General features: G+C 42.4%; 1 protein-coding gene across 1 annotated transcript; it reads left to right on the top strand.

The window, feature by feature from the left end:
• The first annotated feature begins 871 nt into the window (after nt 1-871).
• LOC148030104 (ABC transporter B family member 10-like) lies at nt 872-25,869 on the top strand. Its single transcript, XM_087686365.1, has 11 exons — nt 872-1,902; nt 2,157-2,211; nt 2,304-2,479; nt 2,616-2,816; nt 2,908-3,167; nt 21,871-22,187; nt 22,267-22,490; nt 22,658-23,031; nt 23,109-23,542; nt 23,621-23,856; nt 24,069-25,869. Exons 1-11 carry the CDS (start codon nt 1,525-1,527, stop codon nt 25,272-25,274), a joined length of 3,861 nt encoding a protein of 1,286 aa, XP_087542491.1. The 5' UTR covers nt 872-1,524; the 3' UTR covers nt 25,275-25,869.

Here is a 25,869-nt window from a genome sequence, read left to right as displayed (position 1 = left end):
GGAAGTCATCTAAGGTAAGCTACACAAACATGAGCACTTGTTAGAGCCTCTTTGCATGTGAAGTAAAACTATACCTCATGCATCAAATGCTAAAAAAGATTGCTATTCGTTTGACAAATGAAGCCAAGGATTTGCAAATTATTACTCTTTGGGTATTGTATGGCAATGGAAGCTACATTACAAAATTTGTGGTAAGCAGCCAAACTACGCTAAGTTTCGAAAACCCTCTCGAGTCTCACTCGAGTTTATGGGAACTTGTTATGTGAGCAAGTTTGCAAAATGGGAACCCAAAACACCCTTGAAAAGGGTGAGCCCTTTGGAATCCTCACGGGAACTGCTACTATGTGTCCTTGGTGGATCGTTGAGATCCTCACGGGAACTGCTCCTATGTGTCCCTCCCCTGGTGGGCCATACGTTCTCGAAAGTGTTCGTCGAAACCGAGCTTTTGCTGCCATGCCGACGAGTGTGTCTCGAGCCACACTAAGACACGTGTCTCTCGATGGGAGACATCAGGACTCGCAAAGAGACAGAGCGACGACTTGGTAGTAAATGCGGATGGCTGCATTTGAATTTTGGGGGGCTCTCGCGAGTCGCAACACGCACTCGACCCCGACTCTGGTCTGGTGTCTCTCCAGACTCCCGAGTCCCTGGTGGTGGTAAATTCTAATCCAACAGACACACGCTTGGAATGTGGAAGTCGGCGAGAGCCGAGAGACGATGGAAGCCTTGTCATCATAATGCCATCCATCAAGAAGCGAGCGGCAGCCGAGCCACCCTTTTAACTTCAAAAGCGAAAAGAGCCAGAGTGAGAGAGAGAGAGGTGACCACTGACTATAATCTATTCTTTCTCGTTCTTTCAGTACATACCCTACTGACAACCTCCACGTTCCAGTTCGTTAAGCTGTTCCAACTTCCCCCCTTGTCATTCACTATTTCACCTGGGTGACGCCTGGGTCCTGCTCTCTCTCTCTCTCTCTCTCTCTCTCTCTGTGTCGAGTCTAGCGGCTAGCCTACGCATCAAGACATTCATGTGCAATCCCTGCACTTATTCTTCTGCCAGCTTCCACCTTTCACGGCCTTCCCGCTGGCGCCCTTTCCCAAATTCCTTCCCTCTTCTCTCTCATTGCCCGTTGCACCTTCACCTCCAGAGTCCAGGCCCAGGCTTCTCTCACTTCCCATATCTGACACACTCTAGTGACTCACTGACTACTCTCTGATCTCTTTCCCCTCCCCCCCTCCCAAGTACCTTGACCACTGCCATCCCTGCCAAACCTGCAGACCTTGTAGTTCTCCATATTCTCTTTTACCGACGAGCTCAGTCGTCCCTCTTTGGCTCTTGTTGTCCCTGCCAAGCTTTTCGTGGTGGTTCCCCCGGCATGCATGCATGAGATCATGCACATCTGAAACGTAAGCTTTACCATTCGTTCCTAATGCTTGCTACATCTCTAGCCTGACACTGTTGCACTCGCTCCTCTTTGCTTGCCATAGCTTAAAAAAGGGGGGAGATAGGTGAGCCTAGAGACGATGAACGGCGGCCTCGAGCTTTCTTCTCAAGAGCGCGGGGCCTTCGAGTCAGACGTCCGCATGTCCCTGAACTCGGACAAGCCTCTGGATATGGATGAAGATGGCAAGGAAAAAACGAAATTGACGACAGAAGAACCGAAACGTGATAATACTCTCGCTTCCGAGGATAAAGAAGAGCCTTCTCAAGGAAGTTTACCTTTCTACAAGCTGTTCTCGTATGCGGATGGCGTTGATTATCTGCTCATGCTGATTGGTGGCCTTGGGGCAGCTACGCATGGGGCAGCTGTACCTGTCTTCTTCATTTTCTTTGGAAAGCTGATTGATGCTATGGGGAACGGGTTTAGAAATCAAGCACAGGTTTCTCATGAAGTGGCCAAGGTGAGCGCATTTTTGTCCACCTTTCCATTCGGAATTCTGACGTGCCTGCCAGCCTGAAGGACGGCTGTCTAACGCCTGCTTCCTAATATGTGCCCTCTGTCTGTTCGTCCGTCTCTCTTTAATTGTCCGTCTAAACAAGGTTCTGATGTTTTGTCGACATAAAAATGGCCAATTTCAGCAACAGGCAGTCAGATTTGGTTGAGAACATCAACGTCGTCCCTCAATTAACACAACGCTATTGTTTTCTGTTTCAGTACTCTTTGGACTTCGTTTACTTGAGCATTGTGGTGCTGGTCTCCGGTTGGCTTGGTGAGTTTTCTTTACAGATAGTTCAACTCTGTTTCTCTTAACGGATTCATTGCCTTGACTCAACAGTTTGTGGAAACCTTGTCGTGCTGCAGAGGTTTCGTGCTGGATGTACACTGGAGAGAGGCAATCTGCAAGGATCAGGCTCAATTATCTCCAGGCAATGCTTGGTCAAGATGTAGGCTTTTTCGACACAGACACATCCACCGGAGAAATTGTGGTTGGAATTTCAAGTGACACCATTCTTGTGCAAGAGGCGATAGGGGAGAAGGTTAGTGAATGACTTATTTTATCCACACGACCATTGTCTGCTTAACAAACATAAATGGGTCAGCTACATGCGGAATTTCAGTTGTGAGACTTAGAGAGGGAAAAAGTGAGGGAGTTTAATTGTTATGTATGTGTAGACAGGGAACTATATCCACTACATGGCAAGATTCTTTACTGGCTTTGCAGTTGGCTTCTCTTCCGTTTGGCAGCTCAGTCTTGTTACACTTTCTGTGGTGCCACTAATAGCTATGGCAGGAGGATCCTATGCATATATTATGATAGGGCTCACAAACAAGAGTAAACATGCCTACATCAAGGCCAGTGAGATTGCTGAGCAGGTGAGCCTGATTATTTCTCAACCTGGATTGAAGCAATGCTCTGGAGATTGTTGATTGCCGTTCTAACAGAATTTGCACTGTTTTTTTCCAGACCATGGCTCAAATACGCACAGTTTGTGCATTTGGAGGGGAGAAGAGAGCGGTTGCTGCCTATGTGAGTGCTCTAGATGTCACTCAGAAACTTGGGAAGAAGGGTGGACTTGCGAAAGGTGTTGGTGTTGGTTCCATGTATGGACTATTGTTCTGTGCTTGGGCTCTCCTGCTTTGGTTTTCTGGTAAGCTTGTCCAAAGTGGAGTCACTAATGGTGGACAAGCCTTCACAACAATTCTGAATGTCATCATAAGTGGCCTGTAAGCTCCATCTGTCACTTCTGCTCTTCAATTTGAATCTACTTAATCTAATCATTTTTGGCAGTGTCCGAGTTTGTGAATGCTACCTGTATATCTGGCAAGATGTGACTCATTTAGTATTATTTCTTATGGCAACCTGAGAAACCAGTTCAGAGCTTGTCGAGTGAGGAAACTGCCTCATTTGTTACACTCTGCAATTTATCGGAAGGCCTTTTGTTAATGACATTTGCATCCTCTACTTCTAATGCAGTCTGTTGACGTTGTACAGTACCACTAATGGTGAGGGTGAGTCTGAATTGAAAGAGAGATGATTGGAAACACAAGTGGGAAATGTATTTCAAATGGAGCAATGTCTCTGTGCAAAATTACAAGTATTTGCTTACATCTTTGATGAGCTCATGGTAGCCCATGCTTGCATCTATATATATATATATATATATATATATATATATATATATATCACAAATAAGCAACTGGGTGTCCAATACATTCATGCTTGCCTAGTACACCTAAAGTTTCAATATGTGGCATCATTTGCCCCAAACTGGCTGTTTTCCTAATTTTTATAGTCTGCTCCAATATATTGTCATCTGCCTCAGCTTTTCACAAGATTTCAACAATTTGTACCGATGTTGATGATCTAATGTGTGCATGCGTGCGTGCATGTGTGCATAATTGTGGGAGTGCGTGCACGCGCGCGCGCGCGTGCACACACACACACACACACACAACACATAGCCCATCAGGCCCAATCCCAGCTCCCTTACATGCATACATGTGTGCACATACATATAATATATAGCCCATCAGGCCCAATCCCAGCTCCCTTACATGCATACATGTGTGTGTGTGTGTGTGTGGATATACATATGTTTATATATGTATGTGTGTGTGCACATGTGCATGTTAGATACGCGTGCCTAAAATATTGAGTAACGTAAAAATATATGTACCATAACAGACCTACTGTTGAAAGGTGCATTCATGCTCATCTAAGCTCATTGTTCATACAAGTTGGCCTTGCACAAGGACTGTCATGGTGTGCTTGTGTGTCGTAATATCCATTCTTAGACACAAAGTCCATTGATTCTGAGAACAGTTCCAAGGGTGTCATACCTGAGATGGATCCCAAAACGCAGCAGCAACAGTCCACTGTGAGAGATGTCAAAGAAGAGTGTAGACAGCAGGATTTTGAAGAAGCAGCGACAGCAGCAGCAGAGGGAGTGAGTGAGACACAGTCCTCTAGAGAGCGGGATGTCAAAGAAGACTGTAGGCAGGTGAAACCTGGCTGGGCAAGCTGAAAATGAAGTGTACATGGCAAGCGATGATGACCAGCTGATTGCATAGATGGAGGAGGAGAGGCAACCAGCAAAATGCAACTGTTCCACCTCTAGATGACAATGAGAATGCAGGTGACAGCTGACTGGCAGTGCTTCCGTGCAGGGTGGCAGCACTTGACAACAGGCAGCAGCCTATGGGGCAAGGCGGCAGCCTCTGGAGTAGGTTGTGGTAGTAAGGAGATTGTTAAAGGCTGATGCCTGGGAGCAAGGAGATGATAATGATCAGGGTTGGAATGGACTGCCCACAATATATCCTTTTATAGGAGATATTTGGGCCATTTTCCCTAGTATAAAAAACATTATCCTATTCTTTTAAATTTTTTTTTGGGGGACTGTTTTTGTGGAGTTAAATTAGTCCAAAATGCATGGTGATCTTCCATTAATTGAGGCGTTCAAATTTACCCTCCTTAACACCCCTCTTAGGCCCAAAAAGTTGCCCAAGGGATGAGAGAGAGAGTATAACTCTGTCCTCATACACCCAAAAGTTTCCACCCCAAAGAGATTGAGGCATTATACCATGGGTGTCATGATGGACTGCTCAAGGGCTTGCCAAGGTGCACAAGCAATGGATATCTTCTTTTGGGAAGTCCAAGTGAATGGGTCTATGATTGTTTTAAAAGAATGGGTATTTGTAGTAGGATTCCCTGTAAAAGATGGTTATGTGGCAAGGGTGTCAATGACAAAGATCGCTTGGGCTATAGAAGAGGGAAGCTACCAATGCTACAAATAGTGATTGCTTTGCACAGGAAGCCAAGCCGACCACCCTTTGAAAAGGTTAACAAGAGAGATGCTTACACACGATGCGAGAGTCTTTGTTTGGAGGGACACCTACTCTCATAGGTTTTTATCCATTCCAAATGCCCCATTTCACAGCAATATTGCCATGCAGCAAGGGGTGATGCAAGGTGTGATGCAAAACAACAAGGGTGAATGGTGTAGGTATGTAGGGGAATTGTTACTCACTCAAGGGCCCTCTTACAATGATCATAGATACAAACGAAAGATGATACAAAGAGATGCTGAAGTAGATATAGTAACCGAATCCCCATAAGTAGTAAGAGCGGAAATTGCCCCCTCTCACTACCAAAAGGTGGAGGAGGAAGCAACCATGGGGTGCCAAACTATCCAGTCTTCAACCCAATTGAAGTCCATAGGTCCTTGCAATGTTAGTTTGTAATTGAAATGCAAGGCATAAGTTTAAACACCAACATAGGACCTTAGGAAACATAACCTTGGCTACAATGAAGATGCTTTTGTTGCTTAAGTGAAAGGGTAAGGAGAGATACCACTAGCAAAAGGTAGGTAGGATCAATATGTAAGACAGTAAAAGTACAAATGTGCAATAGAAGAGAGAATGTAATCTTGCTTATTTCCATAGCATTTGAACCAAGGGAGGTCTATGCTCCAAAGATCCTCTAGATTGGAGGGTTTTGTGGGAAGGTGGGTTCAATTGCTTTTGATAATGAAGTGGAAGGAGATGGCGCCTTAGTAGAAATCTAGGATGCATCTTCCTCAATAGAGACAAGATGTGCTTGACGACGAAAGTCCAAGGGAGGACCAGTCAGACAACACTTGTGGTGTCAAGAAGGGGGTTGTGTACTGGCCATGTGACCAGTAGCTCTCCATCATTGCAAGCACTTTATAGGTGTGGTGGATGAGTTGCAAGTGCAGGAGTATGACCCCCTCTCGACTACCAAGGAGATGCAACATTGTCACCTCTTGGTAAGCTCAAGGTCTTAGGAGCAGTGAGTCTTGGGATTGGGGCATTGTGCCCTTGGCCTTTGAACACACTTGCCATTGAAATGGCATGCCTTTTGGCAATGTTGGCAAAAGTCTGTTTTGCTTTGGTATATTTTGACACCTCAACTGAAGACACGATTTGGATTAACTATGCTCTCTACTACTCAGCTTGGAGTTAATGTTCTTCCCACTCTTTGGCTTCCCTTTCTTAGTAGTGAATGCTAGAGCCCCCTTTGAAGATGATAAGGAGACCCCTAGTGGAGTTGGTCCAACAATGTTGTCAACACAGAGTTGGTCCAACAATCTTGTCTTGTGTTGACACTCAAAACTCATAAAAGGTAGGGAGTTGTGACTGTGATATGGCTTGCTGTATAAAATTGAAATATTTTGGGGCAACTTGATCGTCATTGGACTTTGGCGGTCTAGTGGTCACAAATTTGGCAAGTAAGTTCCAATACTTAGTCAACTTGACTATCAAGTTGTTCCTCATTGATTTTGAACTCTTGGAGCTCAAGATCAAAGGTTGATGTGATGGGTAAGATGAGATGAGCCACATACTGTGGGTCAAATGTGCCTGATGCTCAAATGCATGTCCAAAGTGTTGCAAGTGTGACTAGAATTTAGGCATGAGACGTTGCATTCAATTAAATATGCTTTTGTAGCATTATAGATCTTCCATAGGTGAACCACCTCATTTGAAGACCATTGTGGATTGAGTTAGGTTTCCTATCCTTGAATGAGGTCCCATAGATCTTGGGAACCCAACACATACCAAATTAGTATACCATGATGTATAATTCGATTTGTTAAAATGAGTCTTATCACTAAATGCATTCTTTGCCATAGTGGTAGAGTGGGAAGAGAAGTGAGATTAAGGATAAGTGCATGGCAAATCATTAGAAGAGGATTGGGTGGGCCTGATGGGTACTACATGTGACGCAAAGGTGCTTGTTATGTGCACTCCAAGGGCTCCCCAAGCAGAAGATGGAAGGATAGAAGAGTAGGATGAGATTTGGATGTGAGAAGGGACTTGAAACTTTGAAGGTGATGCACTAAAAGCAAACTCATTAGACAAAGCATGTGATTGAGAAGTATTATGTGTCCTATAGCTGCAATCATCTCTTCTCATATTCACATGTAGGTACATATTCGGGTCTTTTTGGTAACTTATGCCCATAACTTGCACATTAGTGGGAGCAACGAGAGGACTAGCAAAATACATTCCGTATATATCTTTCATTGACTTGGCGGACACAAAGACATTGAATAGCTCATGTACCCTTGTCAATGTATATTGTTGCAGCTAGGAGCTTTGGATTTTCACTCTTATTTAGCTCTAACCGTTGTGCATCTCCTTGTGAGCTACAGATTGGGACAATGTGTTGATATGCCGAAGGTAATGGAGGAGTATTATGAGGTGAATTTTGTGCAAAAGGATGACATTGACTTGCTTCTTTTTAGTGACTCTCATATCTCCATCTCGGGACTTCTATATATTCATCACTATATAAGAGGTAGAGTGACCTAGAAGGGAGATGTTCCCTTGCAGTTCTAGAGGGGGAAATTACATTTATTGGAGCAGGCTGTGCTTTGATAAGGTTGGTTGAAAGATCCCTGATAGTTGTGCTCTTGTATACCCCAAGTTTTTTGAATTGAGGCTTAGGTGTTAGCCAAGAGCACTTGGCTCTGATACCGTATGAGGAAATGCTAGAGCAGAAAAGGAGAAACACAAATGTACTGCACATGATAAGCACAATTTGATGAATGCTTAATGCAGATGATGGTGCATAGAGATGATGAGTGATATAGAGGGGCTGCAAGCCTGAAGTCTCTAGGACTAGGGCTGAGGTGAGCTGAGATTGGTCTATGGGATGCCAAAGAACAACTCCAAGAGTGTGTTGTGCCCGGCACGGATCCCAAAATGCAGGAGCAGCAATCCACTGTTTGATGATGATATAGGCAGCAGTAGAGGGAGCAAAACATCTCTCAGGCTGCAGGACGTTGAAGAAGACAATGGGCAAGTGAAACACTATTGGGCAGTCTGAAGATGCGGCCTATACAGCATGCGATGATGCTAGCGGATTGCACTAATGAAGCAAGAAAGGACAACAAAATGCAGCTGGTTCACCTCCAGTGCTGATGAGGCTGCAGACGACATCAGGGTGGGGTTGCAACTCTTTTAGGCAGGGTAGCGGCATTGGATAGTAGGCAGCAGTTTTTGGCAGTAGAGCAGTAACCGTTGGGATCAACTGGAAAGCACGATGACAGCCTCCTGATGATGTCTTAGCATGGAGGAGTATTATGCAGTGAATTTTGTGCAAAAGGATGACTTTGACATGCTTCTTCCAGATGCCTCTCATAATTTCATCTCAAGATTTTGTGTATATTTGTCACTAGATGAGAAGTAGGGTGTCCTAGAAGGTGTTGAGCTAAAAAATACATTACATACTGATTAGCTCTTCATCACAGCCACAAAACTCAAATATTATCAGCATTTCCTAGAGAGAGTTTGTGTCCCACATGCCAAACCATGATCTGGGAGGATCTACTCATCTATAAACAGATAGGCTACCCACCATTCAGCCATAATCCTCTTTTGAATGTTGGTGTCTTTTCTCTGCTGTCCACACCTCTTCCGGTGGACATCTCAATTTGAGTTTGCTATCCATTGGCTGGCACTTGCATCGAGCTTGTCTCACATCGGTTGGCAACAGTTTGCAGCCCCTGGTTTCTATGTTTACTGATAAGCTTCACTTGCAATCAGCTGGTGATTGATTTCCAGCCCTCTCCTCCTACTTGGATATATCAAGACTGCCCTGTTTCACTGATTTAGGAACTTCCAGCTTGCTGTTGTTGGCTAGGAGATGACAGTGGCCTGTCACATCATCATCGCAGCCTACGTTTACTGTTCTGCTGCAGTTTCCTAGCTGCCATGTCAGCGTCTACAGCTGTATTTCCAGTTTTTGCTGCTATTCTCATCATTTTGACACTTTTCTCAGCTGCTGCCCACAATTCAAGCTCAGCATTGATCGAGACTCTCCAAATTTGTGCTGGCTACTAATGGTGTACACATTTGGAGGCTGTTTGTTGTGTTTTGAGATTTGTCAATGCTCTCCAACTCACATCCTCTCTCTCGGTCCTATAGGGACACGTGAGTTCAAGGTTCAGTATTTACCTTGCATAGTGTGTTTGGTGCATTAAGCATTGTATTTATTCATCAATCTTTAGTGTTTATTGCCTTTGAGTTACCCTAACCCTATTGAGTTCTTTTATTGGCTTGTGCTTTGTTGTAAGATTGTGTTTGTATTCTGTGTTCGAGTATCTCTTTACGTGGTATTAGAGCTAGGTGTGAAGATATGCTAGGGTTTGCACTAAGGAAACACAAAATATACTACCATGGCTGAAACCCAAAGCCTTAGACAATGACATGCAAAACTCAAACCCTAAATGCAAAGCTCAAAATACAAAAACACAAACACAAACAGAGAAGAAAAAGAACTCTTAAGTTAATGAGTCAATGCTGTAAATGAAGGAGAGAATATATAGAATGCCCAAGGGAAGAGCTGTCTAATAGTTGGTGGCTCTCATGGAAGTGGGCCGAGGGAGTTGGATGTGTCATCTGTTGAGGACGAATCCCAAGTGTAGTAACCACCAGCCAAAGCAAAGGACGATGAAGAAAAGTTCTGAAAGGACAAAAATGACATAATGTAGATGATGGAAGAAGTTGATCATTGATAGGAGTGGAAGGTTTGGGGATAGCTTTAGACCATGTAGCAACAATTGCTAAGGTTTGGAAAAAATTCTAGGGTTTGGAAAACTAGTGAAAGAGGGCTGATGGTTGCTACCTACAAGAGAAGGGGTTGAATGGTGGGCAACTTGTTATTTAAAGACATGGAAGGATCCTCCCACATTGGGATTTTGAATGTGGGACACAAAAACTCTTTAGAACTGCTCCCCATTTAATGAAACTTTTGGTAATTTACCGTTTTGGGGCTGTTTAAAGAGCTAATCAGTGGACAATGAATTTTTAGCTCAATTCCTTCTCTTAGGCTTGAAACTGAAACCAGAAAGGTATTGCAAGAAAAGCTCAAGCCTAATTTTACCCCAAGGCATTCCATCTCAAAGTGGCGAGTGGAAAAAGGGTATGTTAGTTTCCCAATGGCCTACCAAGACTATAGAAGTGATGATCATCTTTCCAAGGGAGTCCAAGTAGTCACTTATTGGGGTTTTGTGTGTGCCACATGTGCAATGGTTGTTGAGGTAGAAGAAGTAGATGGGGCAACAAGAGGAGACGTAACCCCACTAGACTATCTAGTAGAAGTGGAGGTAGTGGCAGCGGTCTGCTAAGGTTTCTTTGGAGGAAGACCCTAGGCCTTAGTACGACACTCCTTGTCCACATGGTGTGATCTCTAGCAGTGTGTGCAAAACCTATTTTTTTAAAGAGAGTTGTTGCTAGATGGGTTTTATTTTTTAGTTTTTGTCAGAGAAAGAGGTGTCATCCTTGTTTTGGCTTGCCTTTGCATCTTGTGAGTTCTTGCCACCATGGTTTTCTCTTGCAAAGAAGAGGCAACTAGATCTCTCTTTGAAGAAGAGTATGTGTTGGACTTCTTGTGGATTTGGTCGTACAACCTTGCATAATGCATTAACTAACACACTCTCGAACTCATAGAAGGTTGGAAATCGGGGCAACGAGATGATGTGCTAGATGAAATGGAAGTATTTTTATGGCAACTTGTTTAAAAAGAATGTGACTTGATCATCATTTGACTTTAGTGAGCTAGTAGTGGTAAACTTAATGAGTAATTGTCGATATTTTGCTAATTTGACTTTCAGATCATCCTCTTCCTTAATGGAAAACTCTTAAAGATCAAAGTCGAGATTTATACGCCAAGTGTGATTTCATGCCACATAGTGGTCAATGAGATGACTCCAAAGTTTAGATATGAGGGGAAAATCCTTTAATTGAGAGTGGAACTCTAGAAGCAATCCTTGCCTAAGCTCAACATTGGCTACGGCATTAGCAGGCTCTCCATTGACGGATGTGACCAAGGTGAGCAAGTTGAGGGTTCGACATAGGCTCAAGACCAATAACTAGGTTTCAAAGACCTTGAGACTTGAGCACTTATGCATGAAGTTTGACCAAGTAGTGAAATTCGACTCATTAAAACAAGTCTTATCTGTGAAGGCATTCTTGGCCAATAGGAGTGGTAGTGTTGAAGGAAAGCTAATGTGGGTAGAGGAGATAGGGTGGACAGGGGTGGGGAGTGGAGTACACTTGGGAATGAATCCCAAAGTGCTGTAGGAAGTGTGCACAATGGATTCAAATGTGGGCATGGATTGATTGCTAGGCATGGGCATGGTGACTGCATGAGTAGCCCATGGAGGGGAGATAGGGACAAGTGGGGTGAGGATGGAAATCCCTATGTAGGAGTGACCCATGGAGTGTGTGGATGATGCACCATAAGGAGAGGATGGAAATCCCTACATCTGGAAGGTCGATGAATAGGGAGGTGAGTGATTGGGAGTAGTGAGGGGGATACCCATCACAGCCGTCCTAGGGTAAAAAGAAGTATTCCCTTGTGGGAATGTGGGATGCATGACATTAAAGGGTGGCATTCTCCTCAATGATATACCATGGTGCAAAGAGGTAGTGGAGTGAGGGTAGGTAGAATATGGTGTGGAGAAAGAAAAAGTGCCAGGAGCAAAGATGGAGGATTCAACCCTTGGTGCAATGGATGCGGAAATTGAGTGCAACGTGAGGTTTTGGAATGAAGAAGATAGGAAATTGAGGTGTGGATTAGAAGAGGGTGGGATGGCAGGGATTTGAGAAGAATGGTTTACATTCTTAAATGACATAGAAGATGTAGTTATACTTGATGAAGTATGTTTGCTTAGAGAGTCCCCTCTATTGAAGTCTACATACTGAAAATCATTTGGATCTTGCACATCAAAAGGAGAAATAAGAGAGGGTTTTGACTCATACAACTCAAAGGGATTGTATGAACCTGATATTGGGCTTGGTTGCTAGTCGTCCCAAATGCCCCCATGATAGGAGAGGTGATCAGTCTCACCAACCAATTTGGATGTAGTAGCAAAGCTAGTAGGAGGGGTGTAAGCTCGACTATACATGATGCGCAAGTACTCTTCAAACTCCTTTGTTAAGTGATTGAAATCTGAAATAGGAAAAGAAGTTGAAGGTGAAGATGGGTGTTGTCTTCCTTGCGGAGTCCATAATGCCTCCTTAGGGCCTCCAATGATGGAGAAGCTTGACAAGACATGATGGGATCTCGAGAAAAAGGTATCTAAGTACACATCGCTTGTGTATCTCACACAAAACCAAGCCTCCACAATATCTGCAAGATACTCTTTATAAGAGCATTGACTCCAATACCATGTGAAGATATGCTAGGGCCAGGTTGCATTCCGTCTACGCATGGATCCATATAGTATGATCCATCTAGTCCAATCGGATGTGTACGATTTGCCGTTCAGTTTTTGTCCTTTAAAAAAAAAAAAAGTCGATGCTTAAAGAAAAGTTGTTTTCTACTATACCCTTTTTCTATTTCTTCTTGTTGATCTCTACCTATATTTCACCTACCACCTCCTCTTCTTCTACCTCTCTTACAAGCTCCTCTATTTTTCTCTCTCCTCCATCCACTTCTCTCTAGACTCTGCCTCTACATCCTCCTCTTCCTCTTGTGTCTCATCCCCTATAGCTTTATTTCTATTTGCTCTTCCTTTACCTCTTCTTTCCCTTGCCTTGCCTCTACCTATTTCTCTATATTATTTACTTCTCTTACTATGCCTAAGCCTCTTCATGAAGCCATCGCATTATACACAGCTCACCTTAAGTCTTAGCCTTAACTTTGCTTTCGTATCTAATATCTACTACTTTTTGTACTTGGCACTTGACACTTGGCACTTGTGACTTGCTATGTCATGATCCATCATTGCAACTAGCTTTTTTTTGATCCATTGTACATGTCTTCAATCTTATAAATAAAATTGGATCTTGGAAATTACTTGTGACAAGAGTCTTGGATTTACATTTTGTCTTAACCTCTCATTATATTCATGACTCGTAAAAAATTGAAGCAGAGACATTTGTGATTTGTAAACTGTATTAGTATTGGATGGATAATGCCTTGTGATACTCTTATCTCATGGGTAGCTACTCTCATGTCAAAACAAGTAATGACCGTACGAAACACCAGATTTTATCCGAGATTTTTTTGTGTACATTAGGTACCGTATTAAGTCTAGGGATTGGATGGATTATACCTAAATATCTTGTGCTAGGGTTTGCACCAAGGAAACATAGAATGCACGACCACGATTGGAACACAAAGACTTAGAGGGTGACATGCAAAACTCAAATCCTAAACACAGAACTCAAAACTAGCTAAAAACACAAAAACACAAACACAAATAGAGAAGAAAGAGAACTCTGAAGTGAATGAATCAATACTGTAAATGAAGGAGAGAACATACAGAATACTCAAGGGTAGATTGTCCAACAGCTAGTGGCTCACGTGGGAGCAGGCCAAGGGAGGTGTTGATGTGTGTCATCCACTGGAGACGGATTCCGAGTGGAGTAACTATCAGTCAAAGCAGAGATTGATGAAGAAAAGTGCTGAAAACACAAAAAAGACTTGACGTAGATGATGGAAGTTGATCACTGATAGTAGTTGGAGGCTGGGTGATAGTATACACCATGTAGCAGTAGTCGTTGGGGCTTGGATAGTTGGTGGAAGAGGACTAATGGTTGAAACTTGCAAGATAAGGATGGGACTGAATGGTGGGTAGCCTGTCTACTTATAGACGTGGCAGAATCCTCCCAAATTAGGGTTTTGCATATGGGACACAGAAACTCTCAAGAACTGCTCGCTTTTTAATAAAACTTATAGTAATTTATTGTTTTGGGATTGTTTAAAGAGTTAATCAGTGGGTAGTGAATTTTTAGCTCAACACTAGGTACACTTTAAAGAAACCTAGGCTTTTGATCGGAAAGTCGACATTAGGTACAAGATCACAAAGCGAAAATGACTTTGAACACATCTTTAGTCTCTAGAGCAACCCATGTTGAGAATTGAGCAGGAGTGGGCTTCATAGCTCACTCCATGAGGTTCCAACAGTTGTGGAGAGACATTAGACTACCATTAAGTCTATAGACCATTTGAGATCTCACGGATTGAGTCCAAGTTTATCCTTGTGTATTGAGTCCAACAGCAATTGGAAGGTAATATTGATTAATCCCCTTTAGTTTCAATGGACAGATCTATTGGTTTTGTAGGAAGGATGGAACCTCCACTGGAGATTAACCATTCTAGTGGAGAAACTAGCACATAATATAAGCCTACCCTTTCTTCTCCTCCATCTACTCTAGTGTTAGGTATGCATGTAACTTCTATATCAACTCTTGTTATCTTCCGAGCAAGATTTTGCTGATAACTAAGAAGAAGAGGGAAATCTTCAGAATATTCATTCAATTCTAAGTCCTGTAAAGGATCGGTTTTTGTATGTAATCATAAGAAGAGGTGTGTATAAGAAAAAATTAGTAATCCCTTTTGTAAGTTTTCCTTCTTTTGTTTTTCCTTAAGTTTTCAATCTCAAAGTCAAATTGATCTTCATTTTACACATCATCGTCTAACTTTCAATTTCCCAAAAATGAATTTCCATTGACTTTAGTCCTCTCCACACCTCAATTTCCAATTCCACCCAGCCCATGCTTCTGTTCCTCTACATCTCACTCATCATTTAGACTTGCATTCACTTCACCATTCTCTACACTAGAAATGGAGTCCTCTCTACACCTCAATTTCCAATTCCACCCAGCCCACGCTTCTCTTCCTCTACATATCACTCATCATTTAGACTTGCACTCACTTCACCATTCACTACACTAGAAATGCAGTCTCACATTATACTTGGGGGTTCTGTAAACTAAGGCACATCCTTTCCTCTTGGGTCCTCTGTGTTTTCATGTTTAGGTGGTATAGATGCACCATAAGGCTAGTACTCCACCCAACACATTGTCAAGTTTCTTTGCATTTTGGATATCCTCCCAATCATTTCCTTTCTCGAGTGTAGACCAATTGGTACCAAAGTTTTCCCACATGGCTATTCCCAATGGACCTTGTAGTTCGTTCAAGTGCCATAGTTGATAATTGGTCAAGGTTATCGGGTTCCAATGCCTTCTTCATCTGCAGCTTATGGAGAATCTCATCCTAGTTTTGCCTGCATGTTCTTTTTTCCTTACTATTCCCCTTCCTTTTCTTACTCGATGTCTCAAAATTCTTCTTCCTCCTCATCAACCAAGCATGCATCCACTAGTAAGACTTGTTTTAATGGGTTGAACTACACTACTTGGTCAAATATGATGAGACATGTCTTAGACTCATAGAACTTGTGGGACATTGTTCAGGGGTTGGAATCCCAATGAGACCCTCACCTTTTCCCCCTAAGGTCGTCGTTCTTGGAAGGCACATGATACGTGTGCCATAACTAATTAATGCAAGGATTGCTTCCATAATTCAACTCACAGCTACAACATTTTGACCTTGCAGCTCATATGTTACTCAGGAGAGGAGTCATTGTATCAATCTTAACCGTGAGTTGCAAGAATTTAGGAGTTCAATCCATGATGGCCTTAAGGTCAAGTTGGTTGAATATTGACAATTACTTGCTGAGTTCTCTAGTATAGGGAATCCTAAGTCCCTTAACAACCAGGTCACATTGTTCCTTAGTAAGGTTCAAAATAAATATTTTATTTTCATTCATAAGTGATTTCATAGTCGCCTATACTCACATTTTATGAATTTGAGTCTTACGTATTGTGTTATGCTCGATCGTTTGATCAGTTTCATAACAATGCCACTCACTTTGTAGAGGGGATCTTGTTTCCACTTCTCAAAAGAGGTAACAAAAGGGAAGGGCAATAAGGCATAAAACCACAATCAAAATCAAACTCCAAATCAAAATAGTGAATGACATGGGAACTCCTAGTTATCTCTTAAACCAAGGTGGCAAAATGCGCCTAAGAAAAATAGGTATTGCCAACGTTTCAAAAGGCTTGCCATTTTGATGATGAGTGTTGTTCAAAGGCTAGGGACACACAACCAAAATCCAAAAACCACACCCTTGCCTCTCAGTATTAGGTTAACTCCCTAACAAGGGAGTTAGGTTGTGGCACCCAACAAAATCAAGGGTAGTGGAGATCTTAGATCTACACAGCACTGGTTTGCCATCATAGTTGGCATTGTTTTTAACTCTCGCGGGCTTGTGTGACTGGTTTGTTGGATAATTGATAGACTTTTGTACTCACATCCACCTTGTTGTAGGGAATGCGAGCTTGGTCCATATTCTTGAGTTGCCTCTAATGAGGCGATCGCGGGGGCCCACTCTACTTGATCGAGTAGTTCTCCCATAGAATAGTGGAGCCACCCATCACATGACCCCCATATAGGACCTTTTTTTCACCCAAGCCCCTGCAATGGGGAATGTTCGATGCATGAATAACTCCTCGGTCAAGATCCAAGGTCTATGTTGTGTCAAGTTTGATACTGATAATGGCCCGGATCTCGCTTTGCTGGATGATGTGTATTATGTGCCCTAGCTTAGGGTCCATCGCCTTTGCCAATTGGGGCAAATGGTCTTCTTTATTGTAACCATAGTCGAGGTGCTTGATGTCCACATTGGTCTAGTGATTGCTTGCAGTGAAGTATAGCCTACTAACCTTTGTATGATATCCCAGTTCCTCTCCTAGCCAACCACCGAGAACTTTGAGTTTCATTGGTTTTAGATCCTAGCTTCCACTAGGAAACTGACAAATGATGATTGTCTCCGGCATTTTCGCCTAGAATACTTTGGGTATGATGCTCTTTATGAGCTGTCATGTCGTTAGATTATTGAGAGCCTTCCATGCCTAAAGTCGTCTAAGGATGTTTGTAAAGCTTGTCAACTTGGAAAACAACATTGCACACCATTTAATACTCAAAGCTTGTCGACTTGGAAAACAACATTGCACACCATTTAATACTCACAGAGCTGAGGGGGCCTCGTAGGTTGACTCACATGGACCTTTGTAGGTCAGCATCCACTACCACCATTAGTGGCGCATTGCATAGTTGATAACATATGTTTCATACTTCCATACATGTACAGGTATGAAAGTTCAAAGTATGATTAAAGTAGGATTCAGATCCTCGGGCTGAATCATATGTTGCCCTGATTTTTTTCTTTAAGAACTAGAAATATATAAGAATAATAAGTTGAACCTTGGAAGGAATTGTGAACATTTCAACAAAGCTTACACTCCAAAAAACAAGCATAAAAGACAATGACATTTGACAAGGGAAACTGTATGAATTTTGAGAGCGTGTAGGCTATAGAGCACTCGGAACTATAGCACGGGAGAGAGGAAGAGGATGAGGCTGAGCACTCAACAATGAGCACACTGCAATATGCAAGGGTTGAGCACACACTACCCTATTTTTGCACATGCTGAGAACACTGCCCTAAATCTCAATTACTGCATATGCTGCCCTAGTTTTGCACAGTGCACAGGCCGACGATTGATCTTGCTGGTTGCACACGAACAAACTGAGGTGCATAGGCTGCACATGCAGGTAATCTATAGGGAAAATATTGAGACTGTAGCGAAAAATGTCACCGAGCAAAAAGCAGCAGTTTTGACAAGTTAGGTGCCATTTTTAAAAACCCAAAAATGGGCAGGTATGAAATGGCTTTTCATTCATCTGCTGGGCACATTTTTTTCAGAGTGTAATTTGGTTGCCTGTTTATATCCAATTATCATTTTCTAGGCTGGCTGACTTTATTTCGTGGCCCCGGATTATGGCTGACCTGATCATATTCTTGGCCTATTTATAGGGAACTGTTCTCTTCTTTGCAGTCATTCAACATACACCATACTTCCAGGGCCTGGTGGAGAGAGGGAGATAGTGCCAATACCCACATTGCTTGTGACTTGCTATTGTTTCTGTACTATCTTATGTCTTGGTATATGGATCCCACTTCCTAAGCATCTCTTTTCTTCTACGTTCTCTGTGCAATGTTCTTCTTCTTTTGCAATATTTCTCTTTTCTCTTCTTTCTTGTGTTATGTAGTCTATTACAGCAATCTTCTATGCTTCCGTTGCTGCACCCACTTCTAACATGGTATCAGATTTCAGGTCGGGGTTTTGCATTTGCTTGGTATCAGCCGCTTGATGCATGCTGGTGCTGTTTTCTGCTGCTGCAGGTCTGTTTACATCTCTCTGCTGCTGTTCAGACCTCTCTTATGACTGCCATGACTGCTGCTGCAGCATGGGTGACCAGTTTCTAATGAATTTTAGCCTGTTCTTGTTCCTTGACATCTGTATTTTGTGTACAGCACTCTGCATTTTAGTGTTTTTGCTCTGTTCCAGGGCTGAGATGACACTTTTCCCTCCTGTACAGCAGCATTTAATGCCTGCTATATCTGCGTTTTGATTAACAGCACCAATGTTTTGATTTCTTGAACCTGTACAAGGTTGGGCGACTCTTTTTTCAGGTTGTATTTCTCTATTTGGTGGCTGCCAGCAGTGCAATTGTGTGTTTTTTGGCTGTGTCTTGGTATGTTCTCTATTGCTTTCTCTCTGTGCAGCAATTGTGGTGTTTTTTGATCAGCTGTTTTGTGATTCATTGCTTAGCTTTAGAGATGTTTCTTGTGTATCTGGTTTTCATGTTCTTTTCACTACACTCTAGTTATTGTTGATCCCTTCTCTATGTGCTTTCTTTATTGCTTGAACTCTTGAGACTGTTGGGAGTCGTCTTCTTGGCACAAATCTATCCCTCAAGATCCCTTGTCTCCATTCATCTTCTTTTCCTCTCTGATAACATGGCTCCTTTGGTTTCTCCTACTGATGCTTAGTAGGCAGACATTGTTTACTCATCTGTAGGTGTTATGTTGGAGAATTGCTGTATTTAGATCCAAGTTTCAGTGAGGATGCTGTCCCTAGGCATTCCAACGGTTTCAATTTCAGAGAGGGGTGACGTATGGGAGAAGAACCCATTGCTATTATTGTGGCAAGACCGGGCATCTTTGGAAGGATTGTAGGACATTAGCAGCTTTGTGGAAGGAGACAGAGCAGACAAAGTAGAAGGGTGATGACTCTATTGACAAGTCCTCATCATCTATAGGTCTAGGCTAAGGTCCCTGCAATGTAGGGGCTTCCTTTCCATCTTGCTAGAATGGGTGATGTAGGTTATCCCTCATAACTCTCGAATGATAGAGAGAGAGTGTGATAGGGTGTTGAGATTGAACAATCATGCCTCATCTATACTTCATTCTAGGTGCATAGGATCCAGAGGGGGGTTTCCTTGTCTCATTGACGGAAGTTTGATAGTTTGAAATCTTGGAGTTGGGATTGACCTCCAGATTAATGATGAGTTGTTTGACAGAGAGCAAGATTGACTCTCCTAGTTTGAGTTCACATGAGGGGACACTTTGGCGGTTTGGACAAAAGAAGAGAATCCATGGTCATTTATGCATTGTAGCATTGGTGATAGCATGGTCATGTGTGCTACTTTAGAGGCATTGTTGATAGACATTGAGTTCTACTATGACTACTTTTTGATTTTAGGAGTTGGTATGATTGACATCAACATCAGGTTCTCTTAGAGGCAACTTAGTGGTAGCTTGAGTACCGATTGCTTGGGTATCCATGGTCCTATTTAAGTGTCATTGTTGTATGTGCTCTGATGAGATATTCTCATCGTGTATTGTCTTGTGTCAGATCACGCATAATCTGAGAGAGGGTATTAGTAGATTCATCAGTTCATGAATGAGTTTGTGCATGTCCTAGTGGGTTGAGCACATTGTTTTCAGTGTGTGATGTGGTCTCTTGATGTATGGGTGCCTGTTTATGGTCGATTGGTGTTTTCTATGCTGGCTGACCTCATTTTGTTGCCCCAGATTATGGCCTGCCGCCCACGTGATCATATTCTTGGCCTATTTATAGGTCACTACTGCCTCCTCATTCATTCAACATACACCATACTTATAGGTTCTGATGCCAGTGCCCACACAACTGGTGACTCACTGTTGTTTGTGTACTGTCTCATGTCTTGGAATGTGGATTCCATCTCCTGAGCATCTCTTTTCTTGTGAGTTCTTTGTGCAGTGTTCTTCTTCTTTTTGTAGTGTTTCTCTTTTCTTTTCTTTGTTGTGTTATGCAGTCTATTACAACATTTTTCTCTGCTTCCATCCTTGCACCCACTTTTGTCATACTTGACCCAGATTCCAAAGTGCAACAATGCAATTCATCATCTGATGATGATGTAGGAGCAGCAAAGGGAGCAAAATGTCCCTCAGGCAGTGGGACATCAAAGAAGACTCTGGGCAAGTGAAACACAGTTCGGCAGGCTGAAAATGCAGTCTATACAGCATTTGATGATGCCAGCTGATTGCACTGATGGGGCAGGTGCAAAAGCAAAATGCAATGGACTGAACATTTCAGTGGCAAAGAAGTATTTTCGGAAGGCCTCTTTTGACTCTATGGCTTGATCTGTGCTATTTGGCTGAGACATTTTTCTCTTTCAAGATCATGAGGTCATTAGTGAGACTGATGTAGAACTTTAGGAAGCTGGGAGTTATTTCGGCAACTTTGGGATATACTGAAACAAACCCTCTTATTCATGATACATTGGTCTTGGATTCAAAGGGTTATGGCTCCCTTTTTACCATGAAGGTATAGTCAGACTTGACCATAAATGTATTACAAATTTGGAGTGCAATCAAGTTCATAGGCAGCCGGGTGGTCTTTCTACGATTCTGGATATGCTTGAACAACCCCACTTGCTCAATGATAAAGTGATCTTGGAATACAGGTTGTTACACAGTAGGCCCCTTCTTGCCAGAGGTATGTTTGGAATGAAGCCAAAAAGATTAGATTTTTAAAATTCTGTGATTGGTGACCCGTCACTCTTAGGCCAGTAATCATTACTGAAATGATCGTATATAGACTTTGATATTCTCAGAAGATTGTCGTGTTGGTGCTAGGATGGCTTTGTGCCTATAAACCGAATTACTGATAATATCTGCAATGTCTCTGTGGCCATTGGGTTGGTGATGCATTGATTTAAACTAAATTAGAACATTCACCTACTGACACTTCATGTGAGGCTAAAAATAGTACAACTATGGGGGCTTACATCAAATTTTATTGCCATGATTGGATTGTATTAAGGTGATTCCTATATGCATTGTGAGAATCTTTTGGATGATAACGCAGATAGAAAGGCATCCTGGCTGATTAGATATGAAAGAATACGATTATCGATAACTAAAAATGCACGCTGGCTTGACAATTCTCAACTTCCTGACCTTTGCCTTGTGAGAAAGGCCATAATGTTGCATATGTTCTTAGCACACGACCACTGTTCATGATAACCTGCATGTGCCAGGTTGACATATGTGGCAGTTAGCAGCTGTCTAATAAATGCATCCATACTTTACATGCTTTCTGACAGTGCAAGGACTATATAGTCCCTGACAACGTGTTGTGTTTGCTGTTGCAATCTGCTCTGCTTTGAACGTTTTCAGTTCTCCTAATATAACATGCTGTATTGTGTGGTATTTTACAGATCCCTGGGTCAAGCAGCTCCAGATTTAACTGCATTTGGCAAGGCTAAAGTAGCTGGTTACACTATCATGGAGATGATCAAGAAGAAGCCAAATATGAACCACAATGATTTATTGGGCAAGAAATTCTCAACTGTTGCGGGCCACATTGAACTGAAGAATGTTTCTTTCAGTTATCCTTCTCGTCCAGGCATCCTGGTATTTCAAGACTTTTGTATCAATGTTCCTGCTGGCAAAGTTGTGGCTATAGTTGGAAGTAGTGGATCTGGGAAGAGCACAGTAATTTCACTCATTGAGCGGTTCTATGATCCAAATTCAGGTAGAATCTTGTGTCTTCAAGTGTGCTCCATTTCTATGTTCATATTGCAAGAGTCTCATATAACTTCAGCATGCCATAGGGGAGGTGCTTCTTGATGGACACAATATAAAAGACCTGCAGTTGAGATGGCTGAGGGAGAAAATAGGTCTGGTCAACCAAGAACCTGCCCTTTTTGCTACAAGTATACGAGAGAACATCCTGTATGGGAAGGATGATGCTACCATGGAAGAAATAGTACATGCAGCTAGCATTTCTGGTGCTCATGTATTTATTGAGATGCTTCCGCTTAAGTATGAGACCCAGGTTAGTTTATAAAGTGGTTCTGCAGGATTTTTTGGTTTTCGATACCATCATCAAGAGGCTGATTACAGTTGAAAGCAGTGCTAGCTGGAATCTACAAATATAGTTGGTAATTATAAATGTTTGAGAAAGGTTCAAGCTATGCAGTCAATTATTTGTTATACATGCAGGTAGGTGAGAGAGGGGTGCAAATGTCTGGTGGACAGAAGCAGCGTATAGCGATTGCGCGGGCAATGGTTAAGAATCCTTCAATACTTCTTTTGGATGAAGCTACTAGTGCATTAGATGCTGAATCAGAGAAGAGTGTTCAGGAAGCACTTGATCGTGTTATGGTAGGACGGACCACTGTGATTGTAGCTCATCGACTATCTACAATTCGAAATGCTGATTTTATAGCAGTTGTGCAAAATGGAAGAGTTGCAGAGTATGGATCTCACATTGAGTTGATAAAAAATGAAAAAGGAGCATATGCATCTTTGGTGAAACTTCAAGAGGCTTCCGTACAACAGCCTGTAGACGGTGCATCAATAAGCCATCAAAACAGGTATTTCCTTTGTGCAGTGATGGTATGTGATTGCCCATGTACTGTGCTATATATTGATGGCCTATACATATTGTCAGACTTTCTCGTGGGTCTCTATCCCAGCGGACATTCAGTTTTCGTTCAACTGGACCCTCAGACTCGGATGCTGGTGCTGGGTTTACCAAGAAACTTTATGGATCAGAACAGAACACTCCCTCATATAGTGAAGGCAGACCTTCAATGAAAAGATTGTTGCTACTGAATCTGGAGGAATGGCCCTATGGCCTCGTGGGTGCATTTGGGGCCATTGTTGCAGGTGCTGAAACTCCTCTTTTTGCCTTAGCAATCACTCAAAGCTTGGTGGCCTTCTATTCACCAGATAAAAGCTATATGAAGCACGAAGTTAACATGATTGCAACAATATTTTGTGGGGCTGCAATAGTAACTGTGCTAGTTTACACCTTGGAACACTATTTTTTTGGGATTGTTGGAGAACGACTAACAATGCGTGTCAGAGAGATGATGTTCTCAGGTGAAACTATGTCTAGTTATACTAGTTTATCAAACTTGCGATCTGTAAGATGCTGAAGCTTGTTATTTGCTTTTGTAGCAATACTCAGAAATGAAATGGGCTGGTTTGACAAAAACAGCAGCAGCCTTTTGGCAGCACGCCTTTCATCAGATGGTACTTTGGTCAAGGCAGCTGTTGCAGATCGCATATCAACCTTATTGCAGAATTTTGCCTTGATCTTTACTGCTTTTATTATTGCCTTTCTGCTTGAATGGCGTGTTGCTTTGATCATAGTTGGCACTTATCCAGCTCTTATTGCCTCACATACAAGTGAGGTCAGTCCTCTTGTGCCTTGAACTCGTCTCTGAAGGCTTAGTTCCTGTGATGCATGCAACATGTTCATTTCTTTGTGATGATCTCAAACATCCTTTTTCCTGGGGTGGATTTTGAAATGCACATTCCCTGTTGATGTTTGCTCTAATGTTATGTTTGTTTGTTTTGAATTAGTTGTGTTTGTTTGTTTTGAATTATGTTGTCTTATTGGCAGAACCTTTTCTTGAAAGGATATGGCGGGGATCTTAGCAAATGTTATTCCAGATCTAATATGGTGGCAGGTGAAGCCGTGAGCAATATTCGCACCGTTGCTGCTTTTTGTGCTGAAAATAAAGTACTTGAACTCTTCAACAAGGAGCTTGAGGCACCTAAAAAGCAAGCCTTTCTCCGTGGGCAGATAGCAGGACTAGGATATGGTGTTGCACAATTTTGTATGTACAGCTCTTATGCTTTAGCACTTTGGTATGCATCAACGCTCATACAAAAAGGGGAAGTGAATTTTGGTCAAGTGATGAAATGCTTTATGGTGCTCATTCTCACAGCTTTTGGTATTGCTGAGACACTTGCGCTGGCTCCTGATATAGTTAAGGGCTCACAAGCCTTGAGTTCTGTTTTTGAAATACTCGATCGCAAAACTGAAATAGATCCAGATGATCCAGAAGCAGCAGAAGTGACCCAACTGCAAGGGGCAATTGAACTCAAAAACATTGAATTCAGTTATCCCTCGAGGCCATCTATTGTGATATTTAAAGGCTTCAATCTCAAAGTGCATCGAGGTCATAGTCTAGCTCTTGTTGGAGCAAGTGGTTCTGGAAAAAGTTCAGTTATTGGTTTGATAGCAAGGTTTTATGATCCTCAAGTAGGGCAAGTGCTAATTGATGGAAAAGATATAAAGAAGCTGAAACTGAGGTCATTGAGGCAACACATGGGTTTAGTTCAGCAAGAACCGGCTTTGTTTTCTACCTCGATATATGAGAACATTCGATATGGGAGGGATAATGCAACTGAGACAGAGATCATCGAGGCGGCTAAGGCAGCAAACGCATATGACTTCATATGTGGATTAGTGAGTGGGTACAGCACTGAAGTAGGTGAGCGAGGAGTGCAATTATCGGGTGGTCAAAAGCAGAGAATAGCCATAGCTAGGGCAGTGCTTAGAAACCCTACTATTTTACTTCTGGATGAAGCAACCAGTGCATTGGACACCGAGTCTGAGAAGATAGTACAGGATGCTTTAGATAAGCTGATGATTCATCGGACAACCATTATCGTCGCTCATCGCTTGTCTACAATAAGGAATGCAGACTCAATTGCAGTTTTGCAAGGTGGCAATATTGTGGAGCAAGGAACCCATGAAGAGCTGCTTGACAAGGCAGGGGCCTACTGTCAACTTGTGAAATTGCAGCAGAATAATGTCTGACTTCTACCTGTGCTCACAAGCGATGGGCTGCAAAATGACCTCGCTCAGTCCAAACAATGGCCAGGAGTGACCAGGCAGTGTTTATATCAAAGCATTCTTGTTATACTGTCTCTTGGGAGAGCAAAAATCAGGTCAGAAGAAAGAAGCTCTATTCTTTATATTTCTTCCAATGCAATAACAGGTTGTGGAGGAGGTTGATCTATTATATGTATATATCACATTCCTTTCACACCCCTGCCATGACTAAGGCATGCATCCAAGCAGTGCAGAGTGATTTGAAGGCAAAGCCAACAAAAGTTGAATCTGCGATAAGGTTGCTTGGTTTGCTACTTCATTTGACATTTTGTCAAACACTTCAAAGTAACGATACACTGGTCATTGTATGTCGATATCTTATATGGAAACGATTAGAATATATTTATACTTCTCCTTGCACTACTTGGGGAGCTCCAAGGGACGAGTGTCAGACGAAGTGTGGGTAAAATAGTCATCGATTGATCAAGCTATCCTTACATTAAAAGGTCGGTTGAAAAGAGCTTACTAGTAGTACTAACTAGGTAAAGACACGTGCAAGTAAGGTGTGACGATAATTTTT

Source organism: Lygodium microphyllum, chromosome 10 (assembly GCF_053477565.2).
Source record: "Lygodium microphyllum isolate KBCC chromosome 10, Lygodium_microphyllum_v1.1.10, whole genome shotgun sequence".
Taxonomy (NCBI): Eukaryota; Viridiplantae; Streptophyta; class Polypodiopsida; order Schizaeales; family Lygodiaceae; genus Lygodium; species Lygodium microphyllum.
Note: the sequence above shows the minus strand (reverse complement) of the source record. Positions and strands in the feature narration are given on the sequence as shown.